The sequence below is a fragment of the Equus przewalskii genome, chromosome 10 (genome assembly GCF_037783145.1).
Source record: "Equus przewalskii isolate Varuska chromosome 10, EquPr2, whole genome shotgun sequence".
NCBI lineage: Eukaryota > Metazoa > Chordata > Mammalia > Perissodactyla > Equidae > Equus > Equus przewalskii.
Window position 1 is genome coordinate 36,252,526 of NC_091840.1, and position 15,752 is coordinate 36,268,277.

Sequence of the window (15,752 nt, forward strand, 5' to 3'; positions counted from 1 at the left end):
ATTTTCCTCTTTGAGTTTTAGTTTTTCTCTGCATTTTGTATGAATTCTCTATTTTATATTATTATTATACACCATATTTCATATTTTTTATAGATTTTTCCCATTTTGCTTGCCTGTTGATATTAATGATTGTTATTGGTCACATATAAGTTTTACTTTTTAATGTAATCAAATATATAAAACTTTTTTCTTTTGAATATTTTTCATTGCTTTTATACGTAAGCAATCCCCCCTGTATCCCAAGATCAGTTATTCAGCTATATTTTCTCTTAGTTTTGTCTGATTTCTTTTCTTTCGTATAATCTGCTTGCAGCTTTATTTTAACATATCGTTCAGTGATGTCTACTTTCCATTTCTGCTGCTTCTTTTTGAGTCCAGATCTTTTCTTATACTTCCCACGTAGCCTACTGCACTAACCGCCTCTTAACACTAGTCTGACCTGATCAGTTGTGTGTAGCGTGGCCAGATTAAAGCCCCCTAAGTATCTCTTAGGGCCCGCTCCTCCTCCTAGCCTGTAGAGTAAAGCCACACTCTCGAACCTGCCGCTCTGGGCCTGCGGTGATTTGCCCCCCTGCTCCCTCTTTCTCCCCATCACCTTTTCTTTTCTTAAGATTTTATTTTTCCTTTTTCTCCCAAAGCCCCCTGGTACATAGTTGTGTATTTTTACTTGTGGGTCCTTCTAGTTGTGGCATGTGGGATGCCACCTCAGCATGGCTTGTTGAGTGATGCCATGTCCGCGCTCAGGACCCGAACCGGTGAAACCCTGGGCCACCGAAGCAGAGCACATGAACCCAACCACTCGGCCACGGGGCCGGGCCCCCCATCACCTTTTCAGTGTGCACACCACTGCGATCCCCAGAACACACTCCATACTCCTCCCACTTGTGTCTCTTTCTTCTGCTCACTTAACCTGGAACACCTCCTCACCCCGACCCGACCGCTGTTCTTTCCTGTTGAAATGGTCATAGTCCTTGGCCAACACCAGCCTTTCCAGGGACTGTTAGGACCCCCTGAGCTCCACTGAGTTGGGGGCTCTTTATTCCTTGAACCCCTATTTTATTTGTTCCTCTCTAACGGTATGTATTACAGTTCACAAAAACACTTGTTAGGGGTTTTTTTTCTTGCTAAGAATGCTTAACTTGTAAGTCAAAGTACTATCCATATGTTTACTGGAATCTCGTATTTGGTGTCATCAAGGTTTTATGCTCATACATTTGGAATAATATTTTTTGATTCCCATTGTATCTTGCCTTATTATATAGCATTTTTTTAGACAAGTATTATTTGCAAAACAGTTTATTTAAGGTCTTTCCCCAGTTGCTGTCGGCCTTCTCTAAGACATAGAACTGATTCCAGCTTCTTGAGTGTGTGTCACCCCCTGGCGCTCATATGCAGTGTGACCCGGAAGAAGTCTTCTCTATGTGCCTTGGTTTCTTTATTTTATAAGGTGAAAATAGTCCTTCTTGCTCATTAGCTTCTTGAGAATGAAATGTTCTTTTAAATTTTTTGTTCCTGAGAAGAACTGTTTTAAGTGTAATCTGTACAGATAATTGTGTGTGAGGAAGATTTGCCCTAAGCTAACATCCGTTGCCAATCCTCCTCTTTTTCTTGTTTGTGTCTGCTGAGGAAGATTGGCCCCGAGCTAACATCTGTGCCAGTCTTTGTCTACTTTGCATGTGGGACACCTCCACAGCATGGCATGGAGCATGCAGAACTTTAACCACTCGGCCATGGGGCCAGCCCCTGCACAGATAATTTTTAAAAAAACAAAATGTGTGTTTTCATGTATATATATATTATGTCCTTGCCTCTTTGCCTGAAACACAGACATATCCATTTCTGTGTAAACCTGAAAAAAAGTTGGCTATAAGTCTCCTGTCTGAAATGCCTTTAAAGGCCTTCAGCTTTAAGTCTATTTACAATTTGCTGGTAAGATTATTTTTGCAAACAGTCCTATAAAGATGGATGAACAAAGGTTTTTTTTGCCTCTTTTACTGAAATCTTTCCAAATCATCTCACTCCTTTAATACACTTTCCTCTGCTCCCATAGCACTGTACATGTCCATATTATGGACAACATTCATTACCAGGCCGTGTCCTAATTCTTTGTGGGTTATGTTTCCATGATAGAACATTGCACTGCTTGAGGGCCAGCTCCATATTTTGTTCTTAGCTTTTGGCCATGTTGGAAAAGCCCCAGAAATGAAGAGTCCAGTCTTGGGACTTCTCATTCCCAACCCTTTACTTAGAGAGTTCTTGAGGTCATTTTTACTGAGGATGAGTCCTGGGGAAAGATCTCTCAAGAACACTCTTGCATTTCCATTCCTTCCAAGAGTGTACAGCACAAACTTTGGGTTATCCCATAGGCTTTCTCCTGCCCTTCTTGGCTGTGATAGCTAGACTGGCTTTGGTTTCTGGTGGCTCTCCTACAAATTCTCAGTTACTATAGGTCAGTTATTTGGCCCGCTTTCAGAATTTGTTTGGTTTAAGAAGACAGTTCTGGAATGGATTCTATATGTGCCTTAACAAGGCATAAGAGGCTCTGGTTACCCTTTTTATTTTGAGCGTTGGTGTTAAGTATCAAACCAAAAAGGGACATTTAGATCAAGGGCATTTTGCCTCATTGTACTTTGAGTTCAAGGTGCTGGGAAGCACGGCGTCTGTAACGGGAGCTATTACTAACTACCCTGGAGATGAGGTCTGGAATGAGCCGTAACCACACCTTGTGTTTCACCCATCATCTCCCTCTGGGGAGCAGAGCACTTTATAAACATTAACTCTTTTACCCTCTGGCACCTGCACTTAAAAGGTAAAGAAGACTGAAGGCTCTTTCTTCTCCAATATAGATGAGGAAACATGGGCCTGGAGAGGGAGCTGACTTGATCAGAGGCAGAGGAGGCATGCGTGGCCCAGGGTGTTTGGAGTCCCAGCGGTGGACCCGGATAGCACGGTGGCCGCTGACACCCAGGAGACGCTGCTCTGCACAGCTCCCCTTTCTGCTTCTCAGAGGCTGGTGGGGGTTGGGCCTTTTGTCTCGTGTGGAATGTGAAATGCTGCAAAGACGAGCAATTGTTCTTCAATGCTTTGTGCTCCTTTATAAGAAAGAAGAAATCAATACACATTTTCTCCTACGCGCACTTGGCAGTACTCCGGCCGCTCGTCCCCCTCCCGGTCCTGCAGGGGAGGCGCAGCTATGCAGCAAAACAGGCCCACCAGCTTTCAGGGGCAGAAATGCAAACTACTCATTTTCCACTTAGCAATCAGGCTTTTTAAAGCCAGTCATATAACTGGTCGAGGTCATCAAATTGCTCACTTGAGTGACTAGTTGGTGAACCAAGTGGGGGAGAAATGGCCCTGTTGGAGACATCCAGAAGCTGAGGGGTCCTGGTCACTACTCCTGGCGAAGGTTTACCTGGCAGGTGTCGGGGACAAACCTTCCTTTTTCCACATTTCTCTCTGATTTACAGAGGAGAGAGGGAAGTTCTCTGAAGGATACTGTTAGAACCACAAAGACTGACAGATAAAGGACATCAATTTGCATTTTATCAATTGATGTAGGTAAACTGTCTAAACTAGAGCCCGATCTCAGGGTGGGTTTTATTTTTTAATCAGAAAATGTGGTATTGATACCTGTGACTTTGTTTATAGCTTCCTGCCATTAAACAGTTAAGTCTGGGGCATGAATAACAAACATTTTGCCGCCATTATTAACACAAGTGGCAGTTTAGGTGACAGCACAGTCTTGCAGCGTCGGGGGTGCGTTCCGTTTTATTCGAGTCGGTGGCAGTATCTCGGTGAGCCTGTGGGCACTCTGGCTGCGGGCCTCCTTCGTGCAGAGGAGATTGTTAGAGCTGAGAGCAGGGATGAGACTGCCAGGGGAGGGTGTCGAGAGAAGCGGGGAGAACAGAACCCAGGAGAAGGGCTGCTCCCAGCCAGGAGGAAGATCAGAGGACAGAGGAGGAGAACAGGGATCATTCCACCCCAGGGGGCGAGTGTCAGCACCGCGGGGCTGGTCAGAGGTAGGTGCCCAGCGCCTCCGACCCTCAGCTCCTTTGTGGCACGCCAAGTCCGTGACATGCAGGCGTGGCGCCTTACGTTTGTCTGCTCAGTAGTTGCTTCTTACATGATTAGATTGGTACTGGGTTTTTAAGTAAAATAAGTCCTCCAACTCATTACGGGAAGTAATAGAATGCTTTGCTGAAACTCTGTGGGTTGACCATAAATACCCTCACTAATTTCTGTGTATTTTGACCCCCTAAACGTAGAAGTTAAACGGGAGCTGAGCCGCATCCTCTGCTGTGCCCAGGCCCTGGGTCGTCGGGCAGTGGTCTGGAGAGGGATACAAATGTAACGCTAGTGTCAGTCTCACCTTCGTGCGGTTGGAGGAAGTGATTCACGTCTAAGCAGTGAAGCATCCCCTGGCTTCCAACAGGAGCTGTTAGCGGGGCTGCTGTTTGAACAGGAGCTTCATCTTCCTGAAGCCAGCAGTCACAAAACCGTAAACACAGCACTGGCCAACTCTATTGCCAGATCGTGGTGGCTTGACGTTAATATTAAACATCTCCAGCAAGGCAGAGAGCTCTGCAGCCCAGCTACAGAATAAAAATAAATAAAAATAAAGAGAAAACCCTGCTAAAAGCAGTGAGATGATTTGTCGTCTTTCCTTTGTGAGGCCATTTGTCTTCTCTCGCATCAAATCTGTTATAAAACAGTCAAACTGTGAAAGTGGAAATCATCCCAGGAATATGGAATATTAATGCACAGGAGAGGAGGCCGCATCCCTTTTGTCTACAGTGCTCCTGGCCACCCCCCCCCCACTTTTTTTTGCAAGTCCACCAAGGAAAATTATTTTTCTTTAAAAGAATTTGAAAGACTCGGAGCTAGTGGTAGGGATGATGGAAGTTTCGAGTATTTGTGTTCCTTTGTTCGATGGGAGTGGATCTGTAACTGACTTGGGGATGAGGAGGGGGTGCAAGAGAGAAACACTGCCCGACTCTGCCCCTGGTTCCCTTCTCATCTCTCTCCCCCTCTTCCCTCGCCCTCCTCTCCCCAGCCTTGCAGTTCCTTTGTTTGGGGCCTGAACCTGCTTCTCTGAACATTTATAAATCTTGAGTCTGTCTGATCTTTAGGAGACAGGCCAGAGGCCACGTGTCACCATCTGTAATTTAAGGCTGTAGGGCTAAAAGCGTTTGCAGAGGTTTGAAGGACCTAGTTCTGACCTGACCAAAAGAGCGAATTGGAGCAGACATTCTAGAGTCTCCTTCAAGCACTAGGGAGAATGTGATGAGAGCAGACCCGCGAGGTAATTTATGGGCACGGTTGGCTCCAGCCACTCAGGGTGGCTGGCCCACTCAGAAATGCGTGGTGCACTGCCACCTCGTGGCAGATGCAGGCAGGTACGGTTTGGCTGGGAGCTTCTGACGAGTTCAGCTGGTGTCTGATTGGAGATTTGCCTTGTATCCAGATTCAGGTAATTAGTGATAGATGAGGGCGTTTTCTGAGTCACTATCAGTTACTTTGCTAACTTGATCCTGTTAAGAAGTGAGTGTTAAGTGAGAGAAGGTTGCTTTCTTTTTTACTTCATTTCTTTGTTTTTTGGGTTTTATTTTTTGGCATGGAATTGTGATGAGATTTGAGGAAAGAAGCCCCTGGCCCACATTTTGTTGCTGGGGGAAGTTGGGAGGAGAATGAGGGAGAGTTAAGTGCGAACTTTCGGCTGCATTCAGGAATCCTAAGTTTTCTGCTGTCATGACTTTTGTCTGTCATCCTGAGTAGACGAAGAGTTGCATCTGTCTCTTCACTTGGATTGCGTCCCCAACCATCTAGTGTCCTTGAGAGATGAAGTTCCACTGTGTGTCATCTGCCTCTGATCCCATTCCTGTGACGTGCATAGGTGTACCTCCACCCCACAACCCCCAAAGAGCACAGGGCAATTGCTTGCCATTTGGATCAATATCTTTCCCCTTATAGGTCCTAAAAATATTTCTCAAACACTTTTCTCTCGCCTGTGAAGTCCTAGAGTAGAATGGATTTGGGTCAGAAGAAGCAGAAGGAATGAAAGAGAAAAGGAAGGTGCCATTTTGTCTTGGGTGTTCTGGGGTGCACACCACAAGGCATTCAGACGGTTAGGGCTGGCGGTTAGGTGGGTCCCCTTGTTTGGTGTTGTTAGCATGTGCCAAGTGATAATTGGCAAGATGCCTTTCTCAGTAGCTATTTGGAATGCCCTGGGCATGGTGGGAGCAGAGCAGAAGAGGTGGCAGCTCTGTGAAGGCAGGGAGAAGGCTGTGTTGAGAACGCAGGAGGCAGTGCAGTCTCGCTCTGCCCGCTGTGGGCCAACCAGGCTGCACCAGACCTGTCGGGATTGGCTCGGGGGGTAAGGGCCTCCCTGCCGGTTCTTTGGCACACAGGAGGCTCCGAGGAGTTCTGTCAGGATGGCAAGGGAACTCCAAGCTTTGTCATGGCAGGGATGGAGTGAATTGTTTCTTCTCACCTAGAAAAGAACAGATTTAGTTAAGGGAAGACATCAAATAGGTGAGGGGCTGCCCCAGGGAAGAGCAGTCGGCCTGTTCCTCTCCTGGCTCTGGAACCGCAGAGCTGGGTCCAGCGTGAGGAGGTATGTTCACGTGTCTCTCCAGATGGACTGGGTTCTCCTGGATAGATCTACTGGATACCTTCACCTTCCCGCTCAGCTTCTGCTGCGTCATTCATGTCTTCGTAATCCTCCACGAAATCTACCAAAGTTCAAACAGGCATTCAAATATTTTTATACACAACTGGAAGGACCTGGAACTAAGATATACAACCATGTACCGGGGGGGGGAGGGTTGGGGAGATAAAACAGAAAAAACAAAAAAACAAAACAAGTATTTTATAAATTTATTGTACCTTTGTGTTAAACTTTGAAGCCAGAGACCATAGACATCTAATGTGTGTCTGTACTTATTCCACAGCACCAATAAGTAAGTTGTTTTCAAAACACAAACGTGAAAAAAGGCAGGCATCAGTAACATCACCAATAGTTTTTAAAAGCACGTGTCTGTCACCAGTGACCATGCTGGTCGGTGTGAATTTCTGTTCCGGCTGCGCCTATACCGACTCATAAGGATTCGGATTTGATCAAGACTCTGCTAGACGTGAGCAGGGTTGGAATTGGAACCCCTAGTCTCACTTCCCCTCTGTGTGCTGCTTCATCCTTTGATTCTTAAATGTAGGTCTGAGGGATTGAGTTCAGCAGAGACAAATGCTCCACCAGCGTGTGTGCAGCACGGGGGTCCTCGGGGTGTGCAGAGAGAGGGAGAGGATTGGAAAGGGGGAGGGGCCAGGATGCTTCCTGGGATGTGTCTTGTGTATTTCGGGAGACACCCCCCCCCCATGAAGCAACAAGTGAACAATTTCAAATTAATCAAGGGCAAATTAGGTGTATAATTTTAATCAGGAAAGCAGCAATATTGTCTCCGCTGGCATGTTTGGAAGACTGGCTCAAAACTCCTGCGTGTAATACTTGCTCAGAGAGTAGAACGTACAGTTTCTTCAGGGAGTGGTGGCTTGCTTTCTGCTCTCTGCCTCTGGCCGCAGGGACAGGTAGGTGCAGCTCGGGGATGTCTCGGAGGTGTGGGGGTTTCTGGGCCAGAGCAGGAGGAGTGCGTGTCCTGGAGTGCGGCCGGTACAATTCTTCAGTATCCCAGACGCTGCAAGCTATTGACCTAGCAAATTGAAAGCCCCACATAGTTCATCTGCAGGTTTACTGTGCTCCTTTGTACTGTTTGCCCAAATAGCAGCGTGAAAGACACCGGGCTGGCTGTAGTCGGTGAGGAAGTGCACACGTGGGGCTGAAGGAACACGTTTGGGTGCACATGTCTGGGGCCGCATTGTTAGACACGTCCACCCCCTTTCATTCAGGGCTGTGTGAAGCCGTGCCCGCCATAAAGTGAGTGCATTTCACAGCCAGACTGTGCGGACTTCAAGGTTCTTCAGAAGAATCACATAAGAAATAAGCCGAGTCCTAAGACACGCACACACACGTTCTGTCTTTATGGAAAATGGCTGCTAATCCGTGATCTTTTTTTTTCCAGAAACAGGTTTTATGGTAATATAGTAAAAATATTAAATTAGAAAATGCCTCACTAAGGGTTATAAAACCTTACTACACTAGAGATAGGTAATTATCCCCTCTACAGCCTAAATGACAGTTTAAAAGAAATAAAAATGTTAGTGCTCATTACTTGCTTTTGTAGGTTGCAATAAAGGGTAAGTTAAATTTTAATTCAAGGAAGAGCCCCTGCTATCGACCTTCTACCTTAGGTCCGAGTCCTGTTAATTACTCCATAGGCTGTTCTCCCGCATGATACCCACATTAATCCATTTCTACAGTGGACATTCCCACTGGCCATCGAGGCCAAGAGTGTGGGGGAGGGCTGAGTAAGGGGGAAGGCATTTCAGCTCAGTGATTCAAATCTTGATTCTTAATGTGATAGGGAGCAGGAATTATGCTTTTTTTTTTTTAAAAAACGTTCATTATGCATAGCCTTAAGGGGACCTCGAGTATGAACTATACACTTACCCTGGAGAAGCGGATGGAGACAAGGTTAACCTGAGGGATTGCTAGTTTAGCTTCTCAGCAGCTAAATCCTGGCTAGGAAGGCTGCTGCAGGGGGGTGTCTGTGCAGCAGAAGGCAGTCTGACCTCGGTCCCATGTGGCTTCTTGTTACCTAGTTTCATTTTCAGTTTTTTTCCTTAGGATGGGGTACGGGGTATGGACATGTTCTGTTTCTCTTCAGATGCTTTTACCTTTCCCAGGGCATCGCACCAGATCTAGCCCCTGTCTGGGTTTGGGGAAGACCTCGCTGCTCTCTCTGCCTCTGTCTTCATATTGGGGAGCAGAGACTTTCCAAGGGGAAGGTAGACAGACTGCCCAGGAGTCTATTTCCAGTGTGTGCTCTCTCCTCAAGTGGATCTGCCGAGATGGCGCCCGCGCTGGAGCCGAGGTTCTCCTCCCTCTGGCTTTCGCAGTCGTCCTCCCACCTGACACGGAGCCCAGCCCCGCCCTATTCTGACGTGGGACATCGCCCCGAATGGGAAAAGCTCCAGGGCAGCAAACGAAAGGACAGTTCCCACAACGGTGCAGGGATTGAGGAGGGTGTGCCCCGTAACAGCCCTGCGGTCAGGTGGTTCCTGGGTCTTTCTTTCCAACAGAATTGCAGGAGAACCTCATGGAGCTCTCAGCTGGGGGATCATTAAAACTAACCGTGGGTGGTAGATCACTATGGGACTTTTTTTTGGCATATGATTCAGACGGACTTAAAAGAATTGAGCAACATTACTGTAACAGAACTCTCTCATTCCCATCTACTTGTTCATGTGACAAGGTTTCTCAGCACGTATATGTCTACAAAAATCAAAGAATAGAATAGAATCAGGGGGCCGGCCCGTGGCTGAGTGGTTAAGTTCACACACTCCGCTTCAGCGGCCCAGGATTTCGCAGGTTCGGATCCTGGGCACAGACATGGCACCGCTCATCAGGCCATGTTGAGGTGGCGTCCCACATGCCACAACTAGACGGACCACAGCTAAAAGTACACAACTATGTACGGGGGGCCTTTGGAGAAGAAAAGGAAAAATAAAATCTTTAAAAAAAAAAGAATAGAATCAATGCTGAGCCCTCTTTCATTCTAGGTATAAACAATATTCGTTCATGGATACATGAAGGAATGGAGGGGAAAGCCTCATCCATATCATTCAGAGATGCATTTCCAGTAACATTTTATGTATTTCTTTATATTAAATTTTTACCAAAATTATAATACCTTTAATTACATTATTATTGCATATTTTGATTGTTTCCTACTAATAATGATAATGGTAACACAACCCAGAAGTCATTTTTTTAATTACTTAAAGGCTTATGGTTTCAAGAAATTAAAATATTTTCATTTCAACTTTTCAGAAGGTGTTTCAATTTACATACTTACTTTTGTGGCCAAGAAGTATGATCAGGTGATCAATAAAAGACTTTCAAGCATAAAACAACTAGATTAGGAAAAAATCTGTAGGGAAAAATCAGATGGAAATAAAGTTTAAAAAGAAGAAGATGCTGTACAATTTCCAAGTTAAAGAGTTTGTTGATGTGTTATTTAAATGATTGATGATGGGTATCAAATCATTATGGCGTATAGATTCCATTGGGTGTATTACAAAAGGGATGTAAGAGTTTTATTTTAAAAGTTAGTATTCACAATATTCTGGTAATTATATCCTTTGTGATGATTAAATTTCTCGAGAAAAATTTTATATGTCAGCTAAAAAATGTATAAGGGGGCTGTGTGATTTTGTAAAATTCTGTTGTGGGGGCGGTGCAGCACAACTCAAGGACCAGGACCCTAAGCCCCACCCTAGTGGCCTGGTCACCCCAGCTCTGCCTGGTGGCCAGCGAGTGGGAGGTGTGGCCAGCACGGAGCCTCGGCAGGGAAAGGAGGGTTGGGCCACACTGAGCAGCTGGAGTCTGGGGTTCTTCATCCTGCCGGTGCTCCTGGACCCCGGAGCGTCTGCTTAGTCCTCTAGCGCTGGGGCTGAGGGCAATGGAGAGGGGAGGAGAAGGGAGCAGAAAAGCCGGTTAGGAGGCTGTCGCCACATTCTTGGTAAGAGATGGCATGATCAGCAATAGTGGAGGCGTTGTGGGAGCCGGAAGTTTGAGAGGCTTTGAAGGTGAAAACCCTCACCGATTTGTGGTGGTGGGTGAGGAGGACACAGAGTTGAAGTTCCTTGGGGATTTTTAGGTTGGAATAATCCCTTACTCATATTCTCTCTCAAAATGTTTTAAGAACCCTGACCACTCAGCTTTCCAAGTTGCTTTGCCATGAACAGCTGCATATGTTTGTCAGCTCTGCCCACTTGAGTGTGAAATGATGTTCTATCAAAACATGGGTTTCAGCATTTCCCTCTCTGCTCCTGACTTGTGAACCCTGCTGCGGACAGTAACTGCTGCCCCGGCCCAGGCGTTCCGCTGATGTCGCGGCACCGAGCGGGAGCATTCGCTCCGTCGTAATGATGGGGTCTGGTGCAGGCAAGCAAGGCGAGGTTCCAAAGGGTATGATTGCGAGGCACTAAACAGCGTCGCGCCTCCGCGGCTCCCTCTCATCAGCCGGTGCAGCCTTAAAGTCATACTGTCCTTTTTGTCATGGCGACTCTCCCCTTCATGCCCTTTCATTTTTTTTGTTGAAATGGCTAGAGAGACTTGTAGTTATTGGCAAATAGGCAGGCCCTAGTGTGATGGAGTGAAGCCTGGGCCGGGCGTTGCTGTCTTTCATGTGATGGAGCTGGTGATTTGGAAGCGAGGCTGCCAGCCTCTCATTTGCATTTGGTCTGAAGCTGCCTTCCACCTTTGTGCGCCAGCCTTGGCCGAGGGCGAGTGAGGCGGATGGAGACAGCAGAGGAACAAAAGAGGCGGTGAGCCTGCTTCCTTTGTCTGTAGGCCCAGGGGCTGGTCGGTAGTTCAGGCTGGGGGTACCGGCAAATTCTTGGGATCACATTCCTGTAATAACGTTGGAGGCCCGCTCTTTTCTGGCCTGTACTTCCCTGCCTGCCCTGTGGCCCCAGCATGACAAGGTTAGTTTACATTCTTGCCTTCTGCAGTTTCTTCCTTAAGACTTTTCCTTTCTAAAAGTTTTAGTATGCTCCTCCTGTTGCTGCGTGTTCTAATTCTAGTACCTCTCTTCCTACCCGCAACTGGAGCAGGGTGACCTCAAAACAGACTAGTGGGTTTTTGTGTGCAAGTCTTGCTTAACCAAAACAGCTGTTTGAATGGTGGGTTTTGGTTAGTTTGTTTACTTTTTGTTTTGTTTTGTTTTGTTTTGAAAGTCACATTTGCTGGGATCATGATGCTCAGATAATGAGAGCACTTTTAAAAGCCTGTTTTCTTAACAGGGATGGCAGACTATATTTTATGGTTAGATCTTGAACATAGAAAACAGAACAGGCACAGCTTTCTTCTGGGGTCATTTACTTGCTGGCCCATGACCTTAGCCTGTGTGTGCCCACCCTCCTTCCCTGAGGGTTGGTGGCTGGACCTTCACGCAGAGGGCAGCCATGGACCACTGGCCTCAGTTGGCCATGTGTCCTCCACGGCCCACTTCCCTAGGGGGTTTGACCTGCTTGGACCCTCGTGGCTCCTCGTCTCTCTGCAGGGAGAGTCTGCTCCCTATGCACAAGGTTCTGGAGCTTCTGTCACAGTGATAGAGGCATCCTTCCCCCACCCCACCCCTTTGTGGGTTTTCCAGGCCTTGACGGATGGCTTTGAGCAGGTGGCTGTGGGTATGTTGCATTTGATAGCAGAAACAGGTTGGAAGTGATAATTAACTTTATTTTCAGGGACCCCAGACCCTGGCTTATTATGTTTTTTTTAATGTCAAAACCCAACTTTAGAAATGAATTAGCCAATCGAATTCGTTATTATGTTGAGTCTGGAGAAGACTGGGGGAGTGGAAGGGCCTCGGTTCACTGCTGAGCAGCTGCACGCGGGCTAGTAATTGGAATCTTGTTGCTGGGGCATTTTCATTGTTTTTCAAGTACTGCCAAGTCCGAGAAAATGTATGAAAACTAAATGATATCCTCCATCCCACGTCTGCCTGAGCCCTCCTCATCCTGCGGCAGTCTCAGACATCCTATTAGAATATTCAATCTTGTTTTCTTACTTGAAGAGCCTGTCTGTAAAGGGCAAACTTATAGAAAACTCATTCCCCAGACACAGGGTATCCAGCCACACTGGACTGTTTACATATCTTGCTATTTGATTGGCTTCTAGGTGTCTTCCTTCCCTTAGATTTGTGAGTAAGAGCTGCGGGATGCATTTTTAATTCCACGGCTGTGTTTGCAATTGAAGAAGCAAGATTAGGGTATTTCTCAGCTCCTTAGTTCTTTTTTAACCTTGAAAAGGTAACCAATGTGTTAACCAATTTGTTTTGTCTCTCTTCTAGGTCAGAGTTGTATCGATCGCTTTTCGGCCAACTTGGCCCCCCTGACGAAGGCCAGAGGGACTGACACCCGCCTCTCCTGCTGCGAGGCCACGGGACACCGGCCACACCCTGGCCAGTTGGCTGCTCCTCCTGCCCCAGTGGAGGAACCTGTTGGCCTGCAGGGCTGAGCTAGTCAGGAAACCCCGGGGAAGGCGTGCTGTTCAGAACACACGTCTATAAAGCCCGGGGAGCCTGGACTCAGGTGTCTGTCTCCAGTACTCCAGTGCGCCACGGACACTGCCGCGTGCTTCTCCAGCCTCACAAATAAAGAGTGTGTTCCCGCACTGCTGCCAAGTGTGCTTTTCTTACACAGCCCGGAGTAAGTCTGATGTAGAGCTGAGCAGGGTGACACTTCAATGTTTTCTAGTCACATGGCCGCCTCCTCCAATATCACGTCAGAGCGGGAACAGTTCTCGGCGATGTGCTGCCTTCTGGGTGGGTAATGTCCAGTGAGCGGTCGTGGCTCTGAGGGGCAGGGATCCCACAAACCCTCTGAGCTCTGCCCAGAAGGCTCTGTAACCTGGCGCTATGGGGGCATTTACCTATTTGTGCTAAATGCAAACCTGTGACTTCTTTTGTGTTTCCTCTTTTCACCCGTAAACATCTCCCAGAGTCCTTTTCTCTTCTCACCATTCCTGAATCACTTTATTGAGATGAGCTCTGGTGTAAATCTAGCAGGAGGAAATAATTCACTTGTTTTTCATCCAAAGGTCAAAAGCTGGAAATTAAATCCCCATAAGGAGGATTTATTGGCCTGCTGTGGTCAATATACAATGGAGATTATCTTGCATAAGTAATGTGCGCACCAGCATACGAGACTGACCATCTCCCATGTCCTTTGCCCAAATCTTTATTTAGGGCTGTGAGATTAGAGGAGAAACGTTGCATCCAGGCAACTGAGTGCAGCTGTAGTTAATACCTAGTCATTGTTTGTAAAGTCAGATTTTGATATTATTGTAAAATGTCAAAACCAAGTGACAGATTTTGGGCCCAGGAGTCCCACGTGTCATTGACTTGGTGTCTGGGGATGGCGGCACGGTGCCCGAAGGCTGGGCTCCAGACGAAGGGAGTCCTGAGGAATCGAGAGCCCAGTGCAGTGCTCACATCAGTGTGTCTGAGTGCGGGATGGGGCCGATGCGGGGCGGAGGGCGTCTCCATCTCACACTGAGTGGCCCTTGGTACTTGGTGATTTGTTTTTCTTGTCTCAGTGTTCACCTCTTGGGCTCGACTGTGAGGGAAATGTATAATTTTCAGTGTGTCTACAGTTTCCCACAAGACCTGTCAACAGAAATAGGAGAGTTCCCTACATTCACTCCCTTCAAAATGACCGCTTTTTAAAATAGCGAACATCCCGCCCTGTCCATCGAGCCCATCGAGAGGATTCGGGTAATGCCGTTTTAATGGCGAGTAGTGACCCCTCAGTGTGGACCTTCCAGCCGGCCTGATGCCAGCCCGCATCTCCTAAAGAGAGAGCCTTTGTCAGAGCCACTCTTCACCTGATGAAGAAGATTTAAACAGGTACTTCAAAATATTTGGAGTCCAACATGTTTAAATAAATGACTTAAAATCAGGAGTGATGAGAAAGAACAGACAGAATCTTCAGTAAAGGGAGACCTGCATTTTAAAATTCAGAAGACTACCCTCCTTCCAGCCCAGAATAAATTGGAAACTATTTTAATTGACACGGATACTGCAATTCAACTGTTACTAGAAAGACAGATTAGTTGATTGATTTGCATTTTAATAAAACTAATACTTTACATTTTGGTCGCTAATGCTGATTTTTAAATGAGTTGAGAACTGTTATCAAGAGTTGCCATCCAGAGCCCGTTTTCAGTGTTGACTGAAGTATTCCTCCCTGTTGTGTGGAGTTTGCTTATTTTCTTTTTGCCCAGCTGACTCCTTCATGCACGACACTCACGCAGCATTGACCTTGAAGACCTCAGCCCGCCGGGGCAGCACGACAGCGAGCCAGCCACGCGGAGACGCGGTGGCACCCGCCCAGCCACCCATTTGCCCCAGAGACAGAAGGCGGGAAGCAGGCAGTGGGCCTCTCCTTTCAGGATAGAGAAGATAAGGCTGCTTTCTTGTCTTAGTTTATTTCATGTTAAAAATTAATTGCAGAAAAGTAGAAAGAACAAATAAAAATAAGACTGGGCTGTAATGCCATCACCTGGAAATGTCCATGTCTCCTCGTTAACATTTCAATACTTCATCACCCTCTTCTGTGTGTGGGAGCAATGACAGCAAGTGGCCCCATCTCCTGTCCTGGGGAGGGGGGACAGGAGGGAGCTGGGGTGGAAGACTTGGTTTTTACTTTTGGACTGTTTGACATTTTTCACTTACCCCTTTTAAGTTTATTTTTTTGAGGAAGATTAGCCCTGAGCTACCTACTGCCAATCCTCCTCTTTTTGCTGAGGAAGACTGGCCATGAGCTAACATCCGTGCCCATCTTCTCATGGGACGCCTACCACAGCATGGCTTTTGCCAGGTGGTGCCATGTCCACACCCGGGATCCGAACCGGTGAACCCCGGGGCCGCTGAGAAGTGGAACGTGCGAACTTAACCGCTGTGCCACCAGGCTGGCCCCTCACCTACCCTTTTAAAAACAATAAAAACAAAGTGCCCGGTAGCCCTGCCTTCCATCTGCCTGGCCACACGACACACAGATGCCAGCAGCTGGGAACCAGTGGCACGTGGTAGTATGCACTTTATTATAAATACTACAGTAAGAGATTATTTCCG

At 47.0% G+C, this 15,752-nt stretch overlaps 1 protein-coding gene across 3 annotated transcripts in view; it reads left to right on the forward strand.

Annotated features, from left to right (window-relative positions):
* AATF (apoptosis antagonizing transcription factor) overlaps nt 1-13,291 on the forward strand; it is a 101,572-nt gene extending 88,281 nt beyond the window's left edge. For all 3 annotated transcript variants that reach the window (XR_011523132.1, XR_011523133.1, XM_008534576.2), the window contains one exon: nt 12,969-13,291. Coding sequence is in view for 1 of the 3 variants with exons in the window: in XM_008534576.2 (XP_008532798.2) it covers nt 12,969-13,032 (64 nt within the window). In the remaining 2 variants the exon portion in view is untranslated. The remainder of the gene's footprint in view (nt 1-12,968) is intronic.
* The last annotated feature ends 2,461 nt before the right edge of the window (nt 13,292-15,752 follow it).